The sequence below is a fragment of the Astyanax mexicanus genome, unplaced genomic scaffold, assembly GCF_023375975.1.
Source record: "Astyanax mexicanus isolate ESR-SI-001 unplaced genomic scaffold, AstMex3_surface scaffold_32, whole genome shotgun sequence".
Taxonomy (NCBI): domain Eukaryota; kingdom Metazoa; phylum Chordata; class Actinopteri; order Characiformes; family Acestrorhamphidae; genus Astyanax; species Astyanax mexicanus.
The window spans coordinates 2,788,610-2,809,977 of NW_026040042.1; the positions used below are offsets into that span (position 1 = coordinate 2,788,610).

Consider the following 21,368-nt stretch of genomic DNA (forward strand, 5'->3'; position numbering starts at 1 on the left):
ACTCAAACCAACAACATGGGGTACAATGACAATCACAGCAACCACCTACTTACACCCTGTTAACCACAGACTGACCATCACCAAGGCAACGAGCTAAAATACTAAAGTGACAACTTTTCAACTATATAGCACCCAATTATAATCAGCTTTGCAACAACATAACAATAACATCAGTTATTAAAACCATTTATCAGCTTTATTACTGCAAAAAACATATAGCATGATTTTAGCCCAGCATTATTTAATCACTGCTGAGAACATAATTAATTTAATTAATTTCAGAAAAAAAAAAAAACTGAAAAAATGTCAGTAAAATGTTTTACCAGTTGTTATGTTTGGGATTTCAGCTGAGAGGCGTCTTGATTTAAAACAAATCATACAAAAGTACATAGATAAATTAATCCGATACCCCATAATTCACTTTGCACTGGCAGTAACATCTAAACCCACCAGATGGAGCCAATGGACTATTTTTCATACAGTCCCTTACCAGCCCTACTACACCTTACAGACAGTTCATACTGTGGAGGAGAAACAGATACCAGTCTTCCCACTTCAATAAAACCTTTCATAAGATTCATAATTAAACACAACACAATAAACTCTGAATCAGAAAATGAAGACAGACATTGTTGGGTTTGATTAACCTCTATGAAGTCAATATATTTAATTTATATATGTATTTATTTACATATTTTACAGGGACAATGCAGATAAACACTGTTACACAAAATACAAGTTATGTAATGTATATAGAAAATTCTAGCTGAAGTTAATTTCCAGCTCCTGTTTCTGGTTAGAAGTGCTTAAAAGCAAATAAAACACATTTTAAGGCTCTGTAAAAGTTTGGATAGAGTTTATACAACTTCTAAAGGTTTCAACACATTTCTAATTAATTTAAACAACATGATAAAAGTATAAGACAGTGCTGAACTGATCAATGTCGACTGGTTAACCCTCACTGCTCTGCCTGCTATACAGAATATAAAAGTGTACTATACTGTATGTGTAGATTCAGATCTCTCTAAACCAGATTCCACACCACATTTTAGCACAGCCAATGATTTAGAGCTTGGGGTATTTACCCAAGAGTCTGAAAATGCTGCTCTACCTCTCACTGACTTTCAGTAGGAATTAAGAATATTCTGGAACCAAAATATCATCTGTGAAAATTTCAGTTTCTGACAGACAAGGCTCCCACTTTCCTACTAAACTCCACAATATAGAAATCAACAAGTTCTATTTCTACTCGGATAAGAAGATTAGAGCTGTTCTGATAATAATCTCACATCTGCTCATATGGACATATGAAGTGCTAAAGAAATGCTAAGCACTGACAATTTAACTGTATAAATATGATAAAAAAAATAATATGTGTGACTGTCAGAGAAAAGAAGCAGCAGAGCTTCAGCTCAATCAGTCCTTCTTCCTGTACTTCTAACCCAATCAATAACGATATCTGTGTGCAGTCAGGGGTAGAGACTGTAAAAGAGAAAAGGCAGTCAGCATTCAGACCCCCAATGAAATAAACAGTATCAGATTGTGGAAATGAGCACAAGCAGCAGAAATCCTATAAAATCTATAGAATAAAATTTCAGGACAGCTTCATCAAACAAACTAAAGCCTAATCCTATAAAACCACACATTCACATACCAAAAACTTCACACTCTACACTGTAGAGATGGAGACTTCAGATTATTTTTGGTCAAAACTACTAAATTAACAATGTATTATATGTTTAATTATAAATTATATACTGAAGATATTAACCCTCTTTCCTATATGGTAAATTAAGTGTCTGATAAAACTATATATAAATTATATGGTTTGTTAATTAAGCTAAATGTTTAATATTGAGCTGTTTCTCTACACAGAGTCACAATAATGAGTCTTAGAGAGTAATATATTCTCACTGCACTGAGAAAAGGCTGTGAAGTTCATCCTGTGTTTAAAAGTTAAACAGGTTTGATTGAAGTTGATACAATATTTCCAGTGACTGTGAACCACAGTAACACACTCTGTTTCACACAGGTCTGTTTTCACCCTAAACATCACTAAAATAACGATCTGGTTTGTTCTGTGGGTTAATCAAACACCTCCTTCCTTTAAAACACGGGCTGTGACCGCAATGGCTCCCTATTTACTAATTAGGGCACTACTGAGTATGTAAGCCATTATTCGGACATGATTTTGAGGGCACTAAAAACTCCCATAATGCATCATAATTTATAGTAAACATTTCTGCTTACTAAGCAAGCTAAATGTGTCCCAAAATGCATTGCAGGTCTCGCTACTAAGCAACAGACAGGCGAAAAAACAGAGCGGATAGTGAGCCATCAGGGTTGCCAGATTGTTATAGTGTGATTCAGATAAAACCAAATCGTTCACCCGTCAAATCACAGTGTTTCCTCCAGACAATTTCAGACACAACTCGACATTTGGCATGAAACCACCCAATCTGGCAACAGTGCGAGCCGGTCTGCGCTGCTAATTTCAGGTTTTCTTCATGTAGTTCCATATTGTGAGGATTTTCTTTTAAACAGTGTAAATATAACAAGACGAGAAATTACTTCATGATCAGCTCAGAGCTTCACTAACTTTAATTTAGAGCTCAGTTCAGTGTGTTTATGGAGTTTTAAACACGGCTCAACCCCTCTCTCACCTGTGTGTTTTTTGTGACCGGTGCTGGCGCATGATAACGATAAGGTAGTGTCTGAAAGTACTCCTGTTTCACCACTAATTAGTGAACTACATAGTGTCTCCCTAAATAGCGCAACACTAATGAGGGAGTAGGGAGCCATTTCGGTCACAGCCAGGAAGTTCTTGGCCATGCTGTGATGTAACCCACCTGACTCTCAGATACAAACAATGGTAGCTTAACAACAGTGCCCAACTATGATCTCAGTTATAACCCAAACACGTTGTATTTACTTCATCAAATCAAAATCTCCATTATTGGTGAATTTTGGGTGGAATTCTACCAGTCTACAATATTACCTTAACAAGTCTTAAACCCAACTCTAAAACACTGTAGGTGAATATCAATTGTGTGTGTGTGAGTGTGTGTGTGTATAGGTGTGTGTGTGTGTGTGTGTGTGTGTGTGTATGTGTGAGTTTTTCAGAGACAGTAATTCAGTAACTCACTATAGTTTCTCCAGTTTAAAGTGAGGATCCTTCTGTAGATCAGAGAGCAGCTTCTTTCCTGACTCTCCTGGTTTATTGAATCTCAGATCCAGCTCTCTCAGGTATGAGGGGTTTGATTTCAGAGCTGAAGCTAAAGCAGCACAGCCTTCTTCTGTAATACTGCAGTTATACAGCCTGCAGAGAGAAGGAGTGAAAAGTACAACAGATGAGTGTATAGTTATATTCACACACTAGGAGTGTAAAGACCCCCCCCATACACCCAACCCCCACTAGCTCCTAACAATGCTGTAGGAGCAAGTATAAATAAGCTTAACTATACCTATAAAAGAATCAGACCTGTAAACATATATTAACATGTCTTGCAGTCATTAACATCATATAGACAAACACAGGGAAAGACAGGCATTAGTGTTGGATTCTATATACCCTGCATTCCAACCCTCTGCTATTGACCTGTAGAACTACATTAAACACTGCCAAAGAGAGCAGTGTAAATTCCACCCACAGAGAACACTGATAGTTCTACTGAGCTCAAGAAGAGACCTGAATGTTCATCACTCTCTCGCTCTGTTGCTCAAAAATGTGCATGAGCAGCTCAATATACTGATTTGCAGGATACTGTACATGATTTGTGGCTGTCAGGGAGACACTATCAATATGCAGGAGTTAAAGGCGAATAAATAAATCACTCTGTTACTTTGTGTGGAAGAAAATTCTCTCCTATAGTGTTACAGAAACTACTACAGCTTCACTCCTGAATCCTGCAGTTCATTATTACTCAGGTTCAGTTCTCTCAGAGTTGAGGAGTTTTATGCAGTCACATTGTCTTTAATGCTGACAAGAAAATAAAACAATCACGAAAAAAATGTCCACACGTTGCAAAAATAATCTGAAATTGCAAACAAAGAAAAGAACATAAGTTACCTTTTTTCATATTTTTTGATAAATCTTTTGCAACACTACTTTTTCTTTGCGTTTTGCGATTCTTTTTTTCTTTTTTGCAATACATTCCCTCCTTTGTGTTTCTCCATTTTGTTTGAGAGTCTATTTTGAACCCTTTTTGATGTGGGGGCGTGGGGAGAGGAGAGGGGCATGGCCAAAATTGAAAGGTGGTTTATGGAGGAACGTTATCAGCTGGAGCCTCTGCCACTTTACATAATGCTGGAGGTCGGCCAGTTAATCCAGCCATTCTGACCGAGCTAACCAGGCTGAACAACAGCTATTTACAGTTCATATGTTAATGCTAATCATTTATTATATATATATATATATATATATATATATATATATATATATATATATATATATATATATATATATATATATATATATGTGTGTGTGTGTGTGATGTCTGCAGTAGTTTGTGTATGTGTGTGTATTCAGTGAGAGGGGGAGGGGGAGTCTTTTCTAAAAACTTTGTTTTTTAAAAATTTTACTTTTAAGTTGAAAACCGCTCAAAAATTACGCAGCGCCATTCAAACTGCATGTGAATTCTAAACGGTCTGTCCACTTTGATTGACATCCACTTCCAATCAGAGCCCGAGGTACAGCCGTGTGTATCCGCCCACTCCGCCCCTACTGGAGAACCTCTCTGGTGCAGCCCCCTGTTTATACAGTGGCTGTGCATGTGTTATTGTTGAATCAGCAGTAAGTCAGGACTTTTAAACTTATCAGAGGTTTAGCAGGAGCGAATCAGAGCAGAGATGCTCTGTTTGTTGTATTTTAATGATCTTACCCCAGTTTCTCCAGTTTACAGTGTGAACTCTTCAGTCCAGCAGAGAGCAGCTTCACTCCTGAATCCTGCAGTTTATTATTACCCAGGTACAGTTCTCTCAGAGTTGAGGAGTTTGAGCTGAGAACTGAGGCCAGATCTGCACAGCTTTTATCTGATAGGTTACAGTCCCACAGCCTGAGAGAGAAATGATAATCCATTAGAAACACTGACATATAAACACAAATACACACCACTTAGGAAGGAGGTGTAGTAGTATATATTTGAGACAACTATGCTTTATTGCACAACAGATATATAATCATGTTTATTTAACATAGATCTAGTAAATATAACTATTGTGTAGAACAGTTCATGTAGAAATAAAAAAAATGAAACATTATTCAGTGAATTAAAGTATAGTACTGTGATTATATTTACGTAAAAGTCAATATTTGTATCTCTTTTACTGTAACTAATCAAACTGTAACTAAACTAATGAAAATGCCCTACTGACTCACTGCTGTGGTTCCCCTTAAGGGAAAACTGTATCTTGTGGTGCAACACTGACCAAAAAAAATAATATTTCATTGGATCAGGATGTTTTGATCAATAAGTACAAATAATTAGGAGTATCTGTCCTCCATTTTGATATTCCTTTATACTGGAAATTCAAAAGTATTCATCTGCTGCAAGTTTTAATAGTTTACTATTGTGTGTGTGTGTGTGAAGGTTTGTTGTATTTTGATGATCTTACTCCAGTTTCTCCAGTTTACAGTGTGAACTCTTCAGTCCAGCAGAGAGCAGCTTCACTCCTGAATCCTGCAGTTTATTATTATTCAGGTTCAGTTCTCTCAGTATTGAGGAGTTTGAGCTGAGAGCTGAGGCCAGATCTGCACAGCTTTTATCTGATAGATTACACCCCCACAACCTGAGAGAGAAATGATAATCCATTAGAAATACTGGCATATAAACACACACACCCCTATTAGTACATATTTTAGATAATTATGATTTTATTTATTCCGTAATAGTTATATAGTTCTTTTTAATTAACATACATCTACTAAATATGTCTATTGTGTAGAACAGTTAAATAAATGTAAAAATATTATACTATTATTTACTGAATTAAAATGAGTGAAGCTGAAGATATTTGACATATTTAAGAAATGTTTAACATGTTTTCCTTCCTTTACTATAAACAATAATATGCACATGAATACATATACATATCCTCCACACATAAACTAATTCTAATTTCTTTATCAATTAATTGGTTACAGATTATTTTCAGTGATTATTTCATCAATTATTAAAGCAAGACATGATCATTCATTTAGCTGAATCTCACACACTGCAGATTAAACTAACACTGAACTTTAATTCAGATAAACAGACATGCATGTACTTCTGATAAAGAGCTCAGAATAGAACACTTTTCCACAGAGAACATGCTGCTCAGTGTATTTCTCTTTATGAGGGTGAAATTAGAATAAGATTATTTAGTATTGTTAAGTGAGAAATCTATATTTATGCGCATATGGTCAGGGGTGGTTTTATAAGTTTAGGGTTTAAATGATTCTGCTGAACCACACTTCAAAAGCAATGTCAGATTTTCTTTTTTTTTGGCCCACCACCAGCCCCCCTCTTCAGAGGGCTATTAATACTTTAATGTTTATTCATTTATTTGTTTAATTTATATATACATACTGTATATAGATTTAACATAGTTGGGGGATTCAGGGTTTGAGGGAGTGAGATGCAGAAGGGGGTACAGGGGGAGAAAAACAAACAAACAAACAGACAAAAACAAAGAAGGAAAAGAAAAAGAAAAGAGAAAAACATTGGACAGAAAGCGACATACATTTATACATATGTATCAAAATATAGCTAAACAGAAAACAGAATCTAAACTTATGAGCGATTTTCACTGATGATTTTGCTGGTTTATCTTGTGTTGGATTATTATGTGATTTAATGTAATGTTTGAATTAGATGTGTCCAAATTGGGTCTGAATCAGTGTTTTTGGTGGGTTCTGAGTGTCTAGAGAGAGATAGTCTGTTAGTAGATTTTTCCAGTGATTGATGTTAATGTTATTTTTTGTTAAAGTTTATGAGGATGATTTTCTTGGTGATGACTCGCGACATTAAGATTATTCTATTGTTTTGTCGTGTTGCGTTAGTAGTTTAGTGATTGATGTGTCTCCTAGTAGGCAGAGTGATGGTGTTGGGTGGATTTGGGTGGTGAGTGCATGGGATAGGAGGGTAATAACTTTTTTCCAGAACTGGTTAACGGGTGTGCAGTGCCACATAGCGTGGATATAATTATCGACTGTATTTTGATTGCAGTGTGTACAAATTGGTGAGATAGTGAATCCCGTTTTATACATTTTGTGTGTGGTGTAGTGAATTTGGTGGACAACTTTATACTGGATGAGTTGTAAATTAGTGTTTCTGATCATGTTGTGATTATTATTACACACCTGGACCCAGAAATCAGCATTAGGAGTTAATGATAAATCTTCCCATTGTTTGCACGGTAAGCTAATAGTAAGATTCAATTGAGATATTATTTTATATATTTTGGATAATATTTTATTTGTTGTAGTAAAGCTTAGAAATTCTGAAATCGGTGTAGGCAGGTCTAATGTGATTGGTGTGATTTTGAACAGATGATTGATCTTAACTGGTGGTATTGTAAAAATTGAGTTCTCCCAATGCCGTATTTCTGGGTTAATTGTGGTAGTGACATTAAGGTGGTATTGTGATTCATGTGTTTGAGGTGTGTGATCCCCTTTTTGATTCAAGGTGGGTAGTTTATTGTTTTTTTATCCATGATAAAGTCCGGGTTGTTCCAGATGGGTGAATGTCTGGTTGGTGTGAGTACAGAGTATATTATCTTGTGAAAATAATGGTGGAAGTTTGGTGCTTCTAGGCCGCCATGCGATTTTGAGTTCTGTAATGTGGTGAGTTTGATTCTGGGTGGTTTATTTTTCCAGTAATATTTAGTTATTGTGGTATTTAGAGTTTGAAATCAGGTGGGTTTGGGCTGAATGGGAATCACTGAAAATAAATAATTGATTTTTGGTAATTCTGTCATTTTAATTGTAGCAATTCTGCCAGCAAGTGAAAGGGGAAGTGTTGTCCAACGGCGGAGAATGTCACTTATTGTTTTAGTTTAATGAGTTTAAATTGAGTTTGAACTCTGACAGCTGGGGGGAGACCCTCACACCCAGATATGTGAATTAGTGCACATGGGGATGGGTAGTGTTTTCAGTTTAACATCAGGTTTATTTATGTTTATTGGGAGAATTGCAGATTGATTGACCAATTGATTGAATACTCTGATATTTCTGAATAATTTTCGATTGTTTGGATTGTTTTTTTTATTGAAATAACTGTTTTTTGTAGAAATAGTAAGATATCATCTTCATATAGACTGATTTTATGTTCCATGTTGGGTGTTTGGATCTTTAATGTTTGTGTTTTGATGAATCGCTGCAGCTAGTGGTTCTATGAAGATAAAGAATAGATAAAGAGAAAGTGAGCATCCTTGTCTAGTCCCCCGGTGTAGTGTGAAAGGTTGAGATATTACCCCATTGGTGTTGATTGTGGCCTTAGGTGCAGTGTAAAAAATCTGTATCCAATTAATAATGATTCTCCAAACCCGAGTTTGTGCAGTGTGGTGAATAAGAGTTTCCAGTTCACTCTATCAAAGGCAGGGTTACAACTGCTGTTGGTATGTTCTGGTGATATGTGTAATCTATTATGTTCACTAATCTGCTCATATTGGTGGATGAATGTCGACCCTTGAGAAATCCAGTTTGATCAGGATGTATTAAATTATGGATTATTGTTTCTATTCTGTTATCTAGAGTCTTGCTGATTATTCTTGTGTCTGTATTTATTAATGATAATGGTCTGTAGCTGGATGGTAGGGTAGGGTCTTTGTTTGGTTTAAGGTGAAGGGAGATGATTGCAGTATTCATGTTTGTTGGTAGTTTTGCATTTTGTTTAATTTCTGATATTCTGTAAAACAGTTGAGATAGGAATGACCAAAAGTATTTATAAAATTCAGCAGGGAATCCGTCAGGTCCTGGTGCTTTATTGTTAGGAATGTGTTTTAGGGCTTTGTAGAATTTTCTGGAGATAATGGTATTTCAAGTGTATGTTTTTGTTTTTGGTTAATTTAGGCAGTTTGATGTGGTCCAGGAAGTTACTGATTTCATCTAAGTTGGTTTCATTGCCTGATGAATATACATTTAAAAGAAAATATTTAAAGGTGTCATTAATTTCATCAGGTGTCTGTACTATTTTTTTATAGTTTTTTATGGTTGTAATAATTGTTTTTTCTTTTTTACACTTAATGAGATTTGCTAAATATTTTCCAGATTTATTTGAGTATTCAGTGTTTTCATGTCTCAATCTTTGTAACAAGAATTTAGTTTTCTTGTTTTTCAATTCGTTTAGATCATATCTACTTTTCCTAAGTTCTTTTTGCTTTTCTTCAGATGGGTTACTTATAATATTGTTTTTTCTTATTCTTTAATTTTTAATTTTAACTTTACCTCATGTTCTGTTTCTTTCTTCTTTTTAAATGTAGCATATGATATTATTTTTCCTCTTTCCCCTTTCCCATAAAAGTGTTGGTGATATGTCTGGAGAATCATTTATTTCTAGAAAGGATGCCCACTTTCTTTTTATATAGCTGTCGAATTCTTGATCATTAAGTAGTGATATGTTAAAGCCCCATCTAAAGGTCTGTTTATGTTGTTGGCTTGAATTCCATATCATTGAGACATCTCTTACTGTGATAGGGTGAATATATATATATATATGTTCAATGTTTGACAAAATTGAATTAATAAATAGACAATAATCAATATGTGAATATGATTTATGTACTGCTGAGTAAAAATGTGAATTCTTTGGTTGTTGGATGATTTTGTCGCCACCCATCACCAAGACCAAAATCCTGCATGTACTGTTTTATTATTTCAGTGGAATTCCAGTTGCGTGTGTTCTGAGTATGAGCTGATCGGTCTAAAGATGAATCTATAACTGTATTAAAATCACCTCTGATTATGATTGAAGAGTTAGATAGTGAGGAAATTTTTGTAAAAAAAAAGTCATGAAAAAATGAGGGATTGTCAATATTTGGTCTGTAGATGTTAGCAATGGTAAAAGTGTGGCTGTAATGGTGATATTTATGATGATAAATCGTTCATCTGGGTCTGTGATTGTAGTATTGTGTGTGAATGTGATTTTGTTATGTATTAAAATGGCTACACCTCTTTGTCTAGAATTATAATTGGCTGTAAATATATGATTGTGTTCTACTGATTTCAGTTTATGTTGATCTGATTCTGTTAGGTGAGTTTCTTGTAGAAGGTATATATCTGCTTTTAAACGGCTGAGATGGAGGAGTATTTTAGTTTTTTTCTCTTGGGAGCCGATTCTATGTATGTTCCATGTAATAAATTTTAATTGTTGCATGTTGGAGTGTAGTTGGGTGTCAGATAGTTCGTAGATGATAATGTGGTAATGTTCATGTTTCTGTTTACCTATTACCTATTTTAAAAACTACAAATTACTCATAAAATCTACTTAATTACAGTAACGTGAGTAAATGTAATTCGTTACTTTCCACCTCTGATAACTGCAATCTGTCCAGGCCCTGAGGCAGAAAAGCAGCCCCAAACCATGATCCAATATGTTTCACATTTGGGATGAGGTTTTGATGATGGTGTGCTGTCTTTTTTACTCGCTGTGCTCTTGTAGTCATCTTTACAGGACGACCACGCCTAGGGAGAGTAGCAGCAGTGCTGAACTTTCTCCATTTGTCGAGTGTCTGTCTTACCGTGGACACATGAACATCAAGTCTTTTAGAGATACTTTTTTAACCCTTTCCAGATTCATGCAAGTTAACAATTCTTGAACGTAGGTCTTCTGCTCTTTTTTGCGAGGCAGGATTCACATCAAGCAAAGTTTCTTAACAACAGCAAACTCAAAACCGGTGTGAATTTTCATAGGGCAGGGCACCTTCAACCAACACCTCCAATCTAATCACATCCTGACTCCAATTACCTCTTAGAAAAGTTTCTTTCCTTCACTGTAACTAAGAAAACTTCTCTTTGAATAAAAAGTCTCACAGTTTCACTGTTAATAGATTGGTTATCTCATGGCCACATCTTCAAAACCTTTTAGTTTTGCAACTTATATAAAAAAATAAATTTACATATTTCTTAATATTTAATTGGATGGGGATGATCAATAAATATTATAAACATTACAGCTAAAACACATATGGGAAAAAGGAGCAGGATCATAAAATAATCTTTCTCTTTATAAATAAATAAAACAGAAATGGGAGAGGAAAAAGTATAGAACTCATAGTCAGAGCTCGCCTTTTAAGGAGAGTTCAAGCACCTGTAACTTGAGTGCCAAAAAGTAGTTTTATTGTTGTTTTTGCTAAGCTGAAAAAATGTCAATACTTTAGAAAGTAGATGGTAAAACAACAAACAAAACACAGCAGTACCACATTCCCTTTCAAATGATATTTTTCATTTTGTCTCCACTTTACCACCTGGTATCTGGACAGAGCTCACATGGTTAATTTAATTAGCTTAAGGGATCAAGTTTGTGTGCATGTGTGTGTGTGTGTGTGTGTATGTGTGTGTGTGTAAAGGTGAGATTATCTGTTTGTTGTATTTTGATGATCTTACCACAGTGTCTCCAGTTTACAGTGTGAACTCTTCAGTCCAGCAGAGAGCAGCTTCACTCCTGAATCCTGCAGTTTATTATTACTCAGGTTCAGTTCTCTCAGAGTTGAGGAGTTTGAGCTGAGAGCTGAGGCCAGATCTGCACAGCTTTTATCTGATAGATTACACCTCCACAGCCTGAGAGAGAAATGATAATCCAATAGAAACACTGACATATAAACACACACACCCCTTAGGAAGAGGTGTAAATATATATTTACACTATTTAATAGATATATTAGATAGGTAATATATATATATATATATATATATATATATTACCTATCTAATATATCTATTAAATATATCTATTGTGTAGAATAGTTCATGTAGAATTTTAATACGATTATTCAGTAAATTAAAGTAAGTGAAGCTGAAGATGATTTACTTATTTAAGAAAGGTTTTAAAATGCCTCCCACATGCATACATATACATATCCTCCACACACAAACTAACTCTAATTTATTTGTCAATAAATTGGTTACAGATATTTTTCAGAGATTATTTCATCAATTATTAAAGCAAGACATGATTTAGCTGAATCTCACACACTGCAGATTAAACTAACACTGAACTTAAAATTCAGATAAACAGACATGCATGTACTTCTGATAAAGATCTCAGAAGAGATCACTTTTCCACAGAGAACATGCTCTACTGACATGGGTCTTATAGCCTATAGGAATATAAAGGAACACCGGTTCCCCCGAGCTGCGCACACAGACCCCAGGCTACACGGCTGATTTGCACAGCGTCTCTCCTGCTAACCGAAATAAACATTACTGGAAAAAGTTCATCTCCGCTGCCATGGAGAACAAAACTCAGCGCAAACTATGTGTGATAAAATCAGCGGAACATAAACACAGGGAACATTATGAGGCATTTCTCTCACCACCAATACTTTCAGAAAGGTAAACTCAGTTTGTGGATGCAGGTTTAGCACTTAATGTAGCGCAGTTAAAGGGTTGCCACCTTTTAGATTTTAAAATAAGGGAAGCCAACCACGGCTCCTCTGGGCCATGTCCACCACAGGCCCAACACCTGTGGGCCGGGGCACCTGCAGCAGTGGTATATTTTAATTTGTGCTGGTGTTTTACCGTGGACACATTAACATCAAGTCTTTTAGAGATACTTTTTTAACCCTTTCCAGATTCATGCAAGTTAACAATTCTTGAACGTAGGTCTTCTGATAGCTCTTTTTTGCGAGGCAGGATTCACATCAAGCAAAGTTTCTTAACAACAGCAAACTCAAAACCGGTGTGAATTTTCATAGGGCAGGGCACCTTCAACCAACACCTCCAATCTAATCACATCCTGACTCCAATTACCTCTTAGAAAAGTTTCTTTCCTTCACTGTAACTAAGAAAACTTGAGGGGTAATCAGAATGTAAAGTTTTCCCCTATCCCTTTTTAATCTCGAGTGTGGTGTAGTTGTGTAGAACAGTGTGCTCCACAGCCTCCCTCTCTTTCTCTTTGGTCTGTGTGTGTGTGTGTGTGTGAAGCAGCCACAAGGCACGCGGTTCCCTCACCTTCTCTCTTTCCCCGCGCTGTTCCTCCCCTCTCTGGTGAAACAGCATTTAATACACAAGTACCTCAGTTCATTTTTGTTTCCTTTGGAAGCTCTTTTGTTTCAGTTAATCTTCATCTCGTCTCATAAGAGGTAGCCACGCTTCCCGGCGGGCGTTGTTTTCATATTCTCCCCCTCTCTCTCACTCACGCTAGGCGTGACTTTTGTTTTCCACCCGTTTTCCTCCTCCGCCCGTTTTTCCTCCTCCGCCCGTTTTTGTTGCTCCGCCCATTTTCGTTGCTCCGCCCGTTTCGACAGAGGCTCTTAAGGGCGATCAAAGCGGCCGCGTCCCAATCCGGTTCAGCGGTTAGAGCATTGGGCTGCGACCGCGACAGCCTTGGTTCGATCCCCGCTTGGAGCGGGGTTTAATAATAAGAATTATATATATATATATATATATATATAAAATATTATGATATATCCTATTAATATATATATTAACAATTATATATTAACAATTATTATTATAATAATAATATGTAGCCCAGGTTAAAAATAAGAGTTTATTTCATATATATATATATATATATATATATATATATATATATATTGTGTTTAAAGAAAACTGTTGTAAAATTTGTAATACATGTTCCTGTATATTTTCTGTTTAATTAATCTGTTATGTTTAGCTCTGAGAACTTTAGTCTCTAACTCTTTCTGAGCCTATAAGATTCTGTGGTCTGTTTTCTACCAGCCAATCAGCTTTGAGAGTGGGCGGGAGCAGTGAACCATGGGTTAGGTTGGGCTGCAGAGAAAGAACGTCGAGAGGGAACTATAGAGAAGCAGAAGCGAGGAGTCGGAGGGACGTGAATGGGATGAGAAAGTACACGAAAATAAGTGAAAAACATGCAGTAGTGTTTATTATTTTCGAGTCAGTAACTGTCGGAGAGTTATGTGAGTACATTCTGCTAAGTGGTTGTCGGACTGAGAACCAGCATTGGATGTTATTACACTGTTTCTGAACTGAGTAGCAGGCTAGCTCAGGCTGCTAACTTTGCCCCTCATGCTCTAACTTTCCCCTCGTGCTAAGCGCAGTGAACTGTGTAGCAGGCTAGCTCAGGCTGATAATTCTCTCTACGTGCTCCGCTCTCTGAACTCTGTAGCAGGCTAGCTCAGGCTGCTAATTCTAGTGCTAAACCAGTGAAAATAGAGACTCCGAGTCGAGTAGCTCATTTAGCACACACTTCTCTACTGAATGCGTGAGCGTTGCCGTCCTGCTCCAAATGCTGACCGAACTTTCCAGTTAGTGACCAGCAAAGCTGCAGTCTCCACGGGCTGTAGTGGAGTTTGGAGTGCTTGAGACCCGGTTCAGGTGACTGTTGCAGTTAAAGGCTTTATCCAACATCCGAGAGAGAGTAGAGAGAGAGAGAGAGTTTCTGTTCAGGAGGAATACTTTTATTTCTGGCTCTTCGAAGTGAAGGGGCCATTTTATGTTTCCCGGCCACAACGTACTCAAGCAACGTACCAGGCCTGCAACGCGTGGGGTAAAAAAAAAACTGTTTAGATAAAACAGTTAGAGACTATCCTTTAGGAGCTGTGCGTGAGTGTGTGGGCCCTTTTTTATTTATTTTTTTCCTAAATTCATTGTTCTAAAAAAACTACATTATATCCCCTTGATATAATTTACTGACTTGTTGTTTCTCTTTGTGTATAAATTGTTAATGAGGTACATTTCTAAAAGGTAAAGCTAAAGTGTTTTCTAATACTACAGAGGTTCTATAGTATTTAAGATATAATCAGGATACTACTAAGCTACTAAAACACACTTAGACTTAACTGTATAATACAGAAGAACCAGGGTCCCAGCTATATTTAATATTTTAAATATTTGTAACTCTATAGAGTACCTGGCTGGGGCGCTACAATATTAATTATTATTATTATTATTATTATTATTATTATTATTATTTCCCTTTTTTTCTTGGGTTTTTTTCTTTGAGATCTACTGCTCTGCACTTGGGTCCTACAACCTTTTGGGCTGGAGAGCTGCTGCTCCCCGCCCATTACAGAAAGATCCAGCCCTAACATGGACCCAGCAGAGCAGCAAGATCTCGAGCAGGTAAAGCTCGCCCTAGGGAACCAGAGGGTTCCTTTTGCGAACATTTGAGCTTCCGGTTCGAGGAGGCGGGGGCCCGCCTCCTGAACCTGCATCAGGGTAGGAGGTCGGTGTCTGGGTATGCCATGGAGTTCCGTACGCTCGCGGCTGAAAGCGCATGGAGCGCTTGTGCGCTCGCTAGCGCATTCCATCACGGGCTCAATTAGGATCTCAAGGATGAGCTCGCCCATCGCGACTCACCAACCACACTTGATGACCTCATTGAGCTCACCAGAGGCTGAATAAGCGCCTGAGGGAGCGGCGTAGGGCATGGACTGGGGATGGACCCCCCAGACCCACAGGTAATAGGGGTGGCCCATGCAGTTGAGGCACATGCGCCTCTCGCAAGAGGAGCAAGACACCCGTATGCGAGAAGGCAGGTGCCTCTATTGCGGGACATCAGGGCACCAACGCACCGCCTGTCCAGAGTTGGTGTTGAAACGCCAGCATCCGTTAGGGGGTGAGGGACCCCTAACGGGCCGACCCGGGTTCCCTCGGACTACAGGGATTTTCCTCAATGCCACACTGGCATGTGGGGGCTCTGAGGTCTGCCTGCCCGCCTACACTGTCCGCCGGCTGCTGGACTCCCGTCGGGTGCGCGGGAGCCTCCAGTACTTGGTGGATTGGGAAGGGTATGGGCCGGAGGAACTTGGTCTTGGGTGCTCCGCCCATTTCGGCGGAGGCTCTTAAGGGCGGTCAAAGCGGCCACGTCCTAATCCGGTTCAGCGGTTAGAGCCTTGGGCTGCGACCGCCTGGGTTCGATCCCCGCGTGGAGCGGGGTTTAATAACAAGAAATATATATATATATATATATATATATATATATATATATATATATATATATATATATATATATATATATATATTAACAGTTATATATTAATAATAATAATAATAATTATTATTATTATTATTATTTCCCCTTTTTTCTTGGGTTTACCTGCTTTGAGATCTACTGCTCTGCACTTGGGTCCAACAACCTTTTGGTCTGGAGAGCTGCTGCTCCCCGCCCATTACACAGAAAAGCAATTCATCAAACTTGAAATAATAAGTTTATTAGCATTTTCTCTTATAAAGTGCAGTTAATTAAATCTTAATTGAAATATGTTTGTGTACAGCAACAAACGTATAAAATATGAACTAAATATATTGAGAATGTAACTTTTTATGTGCATAACTATTGGGACACTCTTTAAATTTTTATTAGGGTAATTTTTATTTAAATTGAACAGTATTTGCTGGTGCCTTTCTTATGAGTTGAAAGGAAGTCAGGTCATCCAAACAGTTAAACCCCACTTATTATTATACAGTGCCTTGCAAAAGTATTCACCCCCTTGGATTATTTCCCTATTTTACTACATTACAACCTGTATGTATTTTTTTTATCTGAATTAAATGCGATGCATCTGCACAAAATAGTCTACGTTTTAGAAGTGAAATGAGAAAAAAATATGTATTTAAAGAAAAGATGAAAATAAAAAACTGAAAATTGGCATGTGCATATGTATTCACCCCCTTTGTTATGAAGCCCCTAAAAAGTTCTGGTGCAACCAATTACCTTCAGAAGTCACATGCTTAGTGAAATGAAGGCCACCTGTGTGGAATCTAAGTGTCACATGATCTGTCAGTATATACACACCTTTTCTGAAAGGCCCCAGAGGCTGCAACACCATTAAGCTAACCAAACAACACCATGAAGACCAAGGAGCTCTCCAAGCAAGTCAGGGATAAAGTTGTAGAGAAGTATAAGTCAGGGTTGGGTTATAAAAAAATATCCAAATCTCTGATGATCCCCCGGAGCACCATCAGGTAACCCTGAAGGAGCTGCAGAGTTCCCAAGCAGAGACTGGAGTATCTGTTCATATGACCACAATAAGCCGTACACTCCATAGAGTTAGGCTTTATGGAAGAGTGGCCAGAAAAAAAACCTTTACTTACAGGTAAAAATAGGAAGGCTCGTTTAGAGTTTGCAAAAAGGCATGTGGGAGACTCTCAAACTGTATGGAGGAAGGTACTGTGGTCAGATGAGACCAAAATTGAACTTTTTGGCCACCAAGGAAAACGCTATGTCTGGCGCAAACCCAACACATCTTATCACCCCAAGAACACCATCCCCACAGTGAAACATGGTGGTGGAAGCATCATGCTAAGGGGAAGTTTTTCAGCAGCAGGGACTGGAAAACTGGTTCGAGTCGAGGGGAAGATGGATGGTGCTAAATACAGGGATATTCTTGAGCAAAACCTGTTTACGTCTGTAAGTGATTTGAGACTAGGGCGGAGATTTACCTTCCAACAGGACAATGACCCAAAGCACACTGCTAAAGCAACACTTGAGTGGTCCAAGAGGAAACGTGTAAACATATTGGAATGGCCTAGTCAAAACCCGGACCTTAATCCAATTGAGAATCTGTGGTCAGACTTGAAAATTGCTGTTCACCAACGGAAACCATCTAACTTGAAGGAGCTGGAGCAGTTTTGCCATGAGGAATGGGCAAAAATTCCAGTGGCAAGATGTGGCAAGCTCATAGAGACTTATCCAAAGCGACTTGCAGCTGTAATTGCTGCAAAAGGTGGCTCTACAAAGTACTGACTTACGGGGGTGAATAGTTATGCACACTGATGTTTTCAGTTATTTTGTCCTATTTGTTGTTTGCTTCACAATAAAAAAAAAGTTAAATGTTGAAAGTTGTATGCATGGTCTGTAAATTAAATGATGCAGACCCTCAAATATTCCCTTTGAATTCCAGGTTGTGAGGTAACAAAATGTGAAAAATGTAAAGGGGGTTGAATACTTTCGCAAGGCACTGTATTTTATGTAATGATCACTGGACACTGTGTTCCTTAAAAATATAAACATTTTGACACAAAATACACAGAAATCTGTAAACACATTTTTAATCTGACAAATAATTCCTTAGATTATTTTTTTTACAGATTTCTGTGTATTTTGTGGTAAAATATTTATATTTTTGTGAGGAATAACGTGATCTCTCAGGAGACATTGTGGATCAACAAATCAAAATAAATAAGTATATATTAAATCCTTAAATATATTAGAAAATATATAAGAATTTAATATATACTTTAGTTAGATTTGTTCTTTAAATTGCCATATATACTATTTATATTGGCTTATACTACTGTATAAATTATAACTTTTTCAACAAAACTCAGTATACTAATTGATCAAACCACACTAGTCTACTAAAATAAGCTCAGCCCCATGCACTGACATCTTCTGGCAAAATCACCAGATAATCACATAATTACCTGTAAAATATCAGTTTCAGGAGATGAGTGGGGGATGAAGGACTGTGAGACTGATGCTCGGGCAGTGAGACACTGAGTGTGGGCAGTGTTGCTCTCGTGATCCATCTGATATCAGACAGCCACCCCCCCCCCCCCCCCCCCCCAAAAAAACAAACAAACAAACAAACGAACAAAAAACTTGCGCAAATACACCAAAGGATAACGAAACTTTACTTTTATATTAATTAATTTAATTTAAATTTAAATTCATTCAATTTAGAGTATTCAGAGGTGAAATTAAATGAGTTTTATCTTTTTTTCTTTTTGGAAGGCCCTGCCTCTGCTTTCCTTTTTTTCTTTTTGTTTTTGAAAAAAAAAGCCTTTATTTGACAAAAATTGACAGTTACAATATCACAAAAAATTGCACAGCATCAAAAACATTTCTTATCATATTACAATAATTATTAATATTGCCTCCGCCATGATCTGCTTTCTCTCACTCTCTGAACAAATCCCGTCCAGGAGGGGGGAAAAACACTGCCCGCCCACACTGAAAACTGATTGGCTGTCTCGCAGACTCTTTGCAGAGAACAGGCCAATCAGAACCCTCTCTGTTTTCTCTCTCTCCTTCCCACACGCGATTAGAGAAAAAAGTCTGTGGCCTGTGTGGCGTTTGGGGCACTCGTCCTGAATTCCGGGAGATTATATGTGACTCGCGGGCATCAGGGAGCCACTACCAAAATGTGGGAGACTCCCGCAGCTTCAGGGACACTTGGTTTGTCTGTTACTGTCTGTAGTGGAGGCTTTAGGGCAGCTCCGGTGAGTGAGTGTGTGTGTGTGTGTGAGGGCGGGGGTGTGTCTGTAAGTAGTCGCTGAAGCAGCACAGAGATGAGAGCAGGGTGGAGAGAGGAGGGGTTTAGTGTGGAGTGTCAGACATGTGGATTGGGCATTTATAGAAATACGGAACAAATCGCGTCCCTTATTGGTTTAATTATTATTTTTTTAATGCAGACATTTTTCTCCAGCATTGTATTTTTTACTCAGTAACAGGGAGTTGTCCAATGTAGCGAAGTAAATTACTTGTGTCAAAATCTGCTTGAGTAAAAGTAAAATTACATATTTTAAAAACTACTTAAAAAGTGACAAATTACTCATAAAATCCACTTAATTACTGTAACGTGAGTAAATGTAATTCTGCTTTTCATAGATCTGAAAGGATAGCATGTTTACACAGAGAACATGCTGTACTAACATGGTTCTAGTCTACAAAAATATATCAGAATGGTATTTTTAGTGCACATGTGCTGGATGGCTGCTTTGAATTTTAAATTAGGTTTTATTTCTAGAAACAAGCGTATTTTAGCTGTTTTTCCAAGTTAAACTTCACACTGATAGTTGCTAAAAGAATAAGAGCTGGTCAGATAGAGACAGGATCTGAGAGATCCTTCAGTATCTGCTGGACTATTCTCAGGACCTTTTATTAGTCTGTGGTGGTGAGGGCTATCCTGTATACTGGGGCAGCAGCTGACTCAACAAACTGATCTGTAAAGCTGGTGATGTGGTGGGTGTGGAGCTGGATTAAGTAGATTTTTTATGACTAATTTGTAATTTTTAAAGTAGTTTTTAAAAAAGGTAATTTTATTTTTACTCAACTACATTTTGACACAAGTAATTTACTTCGCTACATTAGAAAACTCCTTGTTACTGAGTAAAAAAAAAAGCTGGGAAAAAAACTGTCTGAACTAAAAAAAAAAAAAAAAAAAAAACAGCACGGATAAAACAGCCTCGTTACTCATATTTCTTTCCGGCAACATAAAAAAAGAGACAGATAAATCGCACCATCCGGAACGCTTGTGGTTGGATTACAAGTATAAACATATTGCATTCAGACCCTCTATTGGTCTGTATTTGATGCGTGACCTGCACGTCACGTCAAACTCCAGAATTGCGCCGGTGAGAAAGTTGGTTATGTGTCTCCAGCTGCAGCGAGGGGATTTGGAATGGTTGGATGCAAAGACAACTCTTTTCGGATGCGATGCAGCTCAGCACCACGAGATTTCAGAAATTCACCATCTAATTCGAAGAAGCATATTGAGGTAAACTGAATGTTCCTACAGTCAACTGTTGATAAGATATTGTAGTAAACTAGTGATGATGGTGAATGGTGAATTTGTAATGTTTGCGGTGGTTTGGTACAGGCCAAGACATGCCAAGGTTTGCTTGCTAGGTCTAGGCTATGGATTCAGTGTTGTAAATTCGTTTGGAGAGCGCGTGTGAGCTTTTAATTTTATGAGTTTAGGTGTAGAGGGGGGTAATCTAGGTTCAAAAAGTAAAAATCCATTCCAGGATTTCGCTCCTATTGCCAGGCTGGCTCTGGAGCTAACATAGTTCAACCTAATCCCTGGGATGGATTTTTAATTTCTGGACCTGGATTACCCACTTTTAGCATCCTGTGGGTTTCAAGGTGACTAAGAGAGCGTTGTGAGTAGGCAACACTGGCATCAAATCAACCGCTTCTACTTTGTCTTAACGCGCCAAACAATTTCATAATTAATATCTGGACAGAGCTGGGGCGGGGTCTGTAACCCGACACTGTCACTGAGTAGATATAAAGAAACACATTCTTTACGGCAAAATAAGTTATAAAATTAGTAGTTTTTGTTCTTATGAAGTTTCCAGTCCTTTGGAGAAAGAAAGGAATATCCCAGGAGCAGATCACTATAATATCTAACCAGTGAAAGAGAGCAGTTTATAATTTTACATGGTGAATGTAAACACCTTGTAGCCTAATAAATAACTGTAAAAACACTTATATAAACACACGTATAAATATTTC

General features: G+C 37.6%; 2 protein-coding genes across 2 annotated transcripts in view; both read right to left on the bottom strand.

The window, feature by feature from the left end:
- Positions 1-682: 682 nt before the first annotated feature.
- LOC125789903 (NLR family CARD domain-containing protein 3-like) overlaps positions 683-21,368 on the bottom strand; it is a 335,798-nt gene continuing 315,112 nt past the window's right edge. The window contains exon 5 of the mRNA XM_049472999.1: positions 683-1,111. The gene's annotated coding sequence lies outside the window, so the exon portion shown is untranslated. The remainder of the gene's footprint in view (positions 1,112-21,368) is intronic.
- Positions 3,133-15,474, bottom strand: LOC125789889 (ribonuclease inhibitor-like). Its single transcript, XM_049472973.1, has 3 exons — positions 15,290-15,474; positions 4,881-5,054; positions 3,133-3,319 (listed from the first exon to the last, which is right to left on the bottom strand). Exons 1-3 carry the CDS (start codon positions 15,472-15,474, stop codon positions 3,145-3,147), a joined length of 534 nt encoding a protein of 177 aa, XP_049328930.1. The 3' UTR covers positions 3,133-3,144.

Bases quoted from the DNA above. Each gene is read 5' to 3' on its own strand.
- LOC125789889 (XM_049472973.1), bottom strand. From the start codon at position 15,474: ATGGGCGAGCTCATCCTTGAGATCCTAATTGAGCCCGTGATGGAATGC. The intron at 5,055-15,289 runs GTTCGCAAAAGG...TTTCTCTCTCAG, and splicing joins CTCGAACCGGAAGCTCAAAT to GCTGTGGGACTGTAACCTAT. The intron at 3,320-4,880 runs GTAAGATCATTA...TTCTCTCTGCAG, and splicing joins TGTAAACTGGAGAAACTGGG to GCTGTATAACTGCAGTATTA.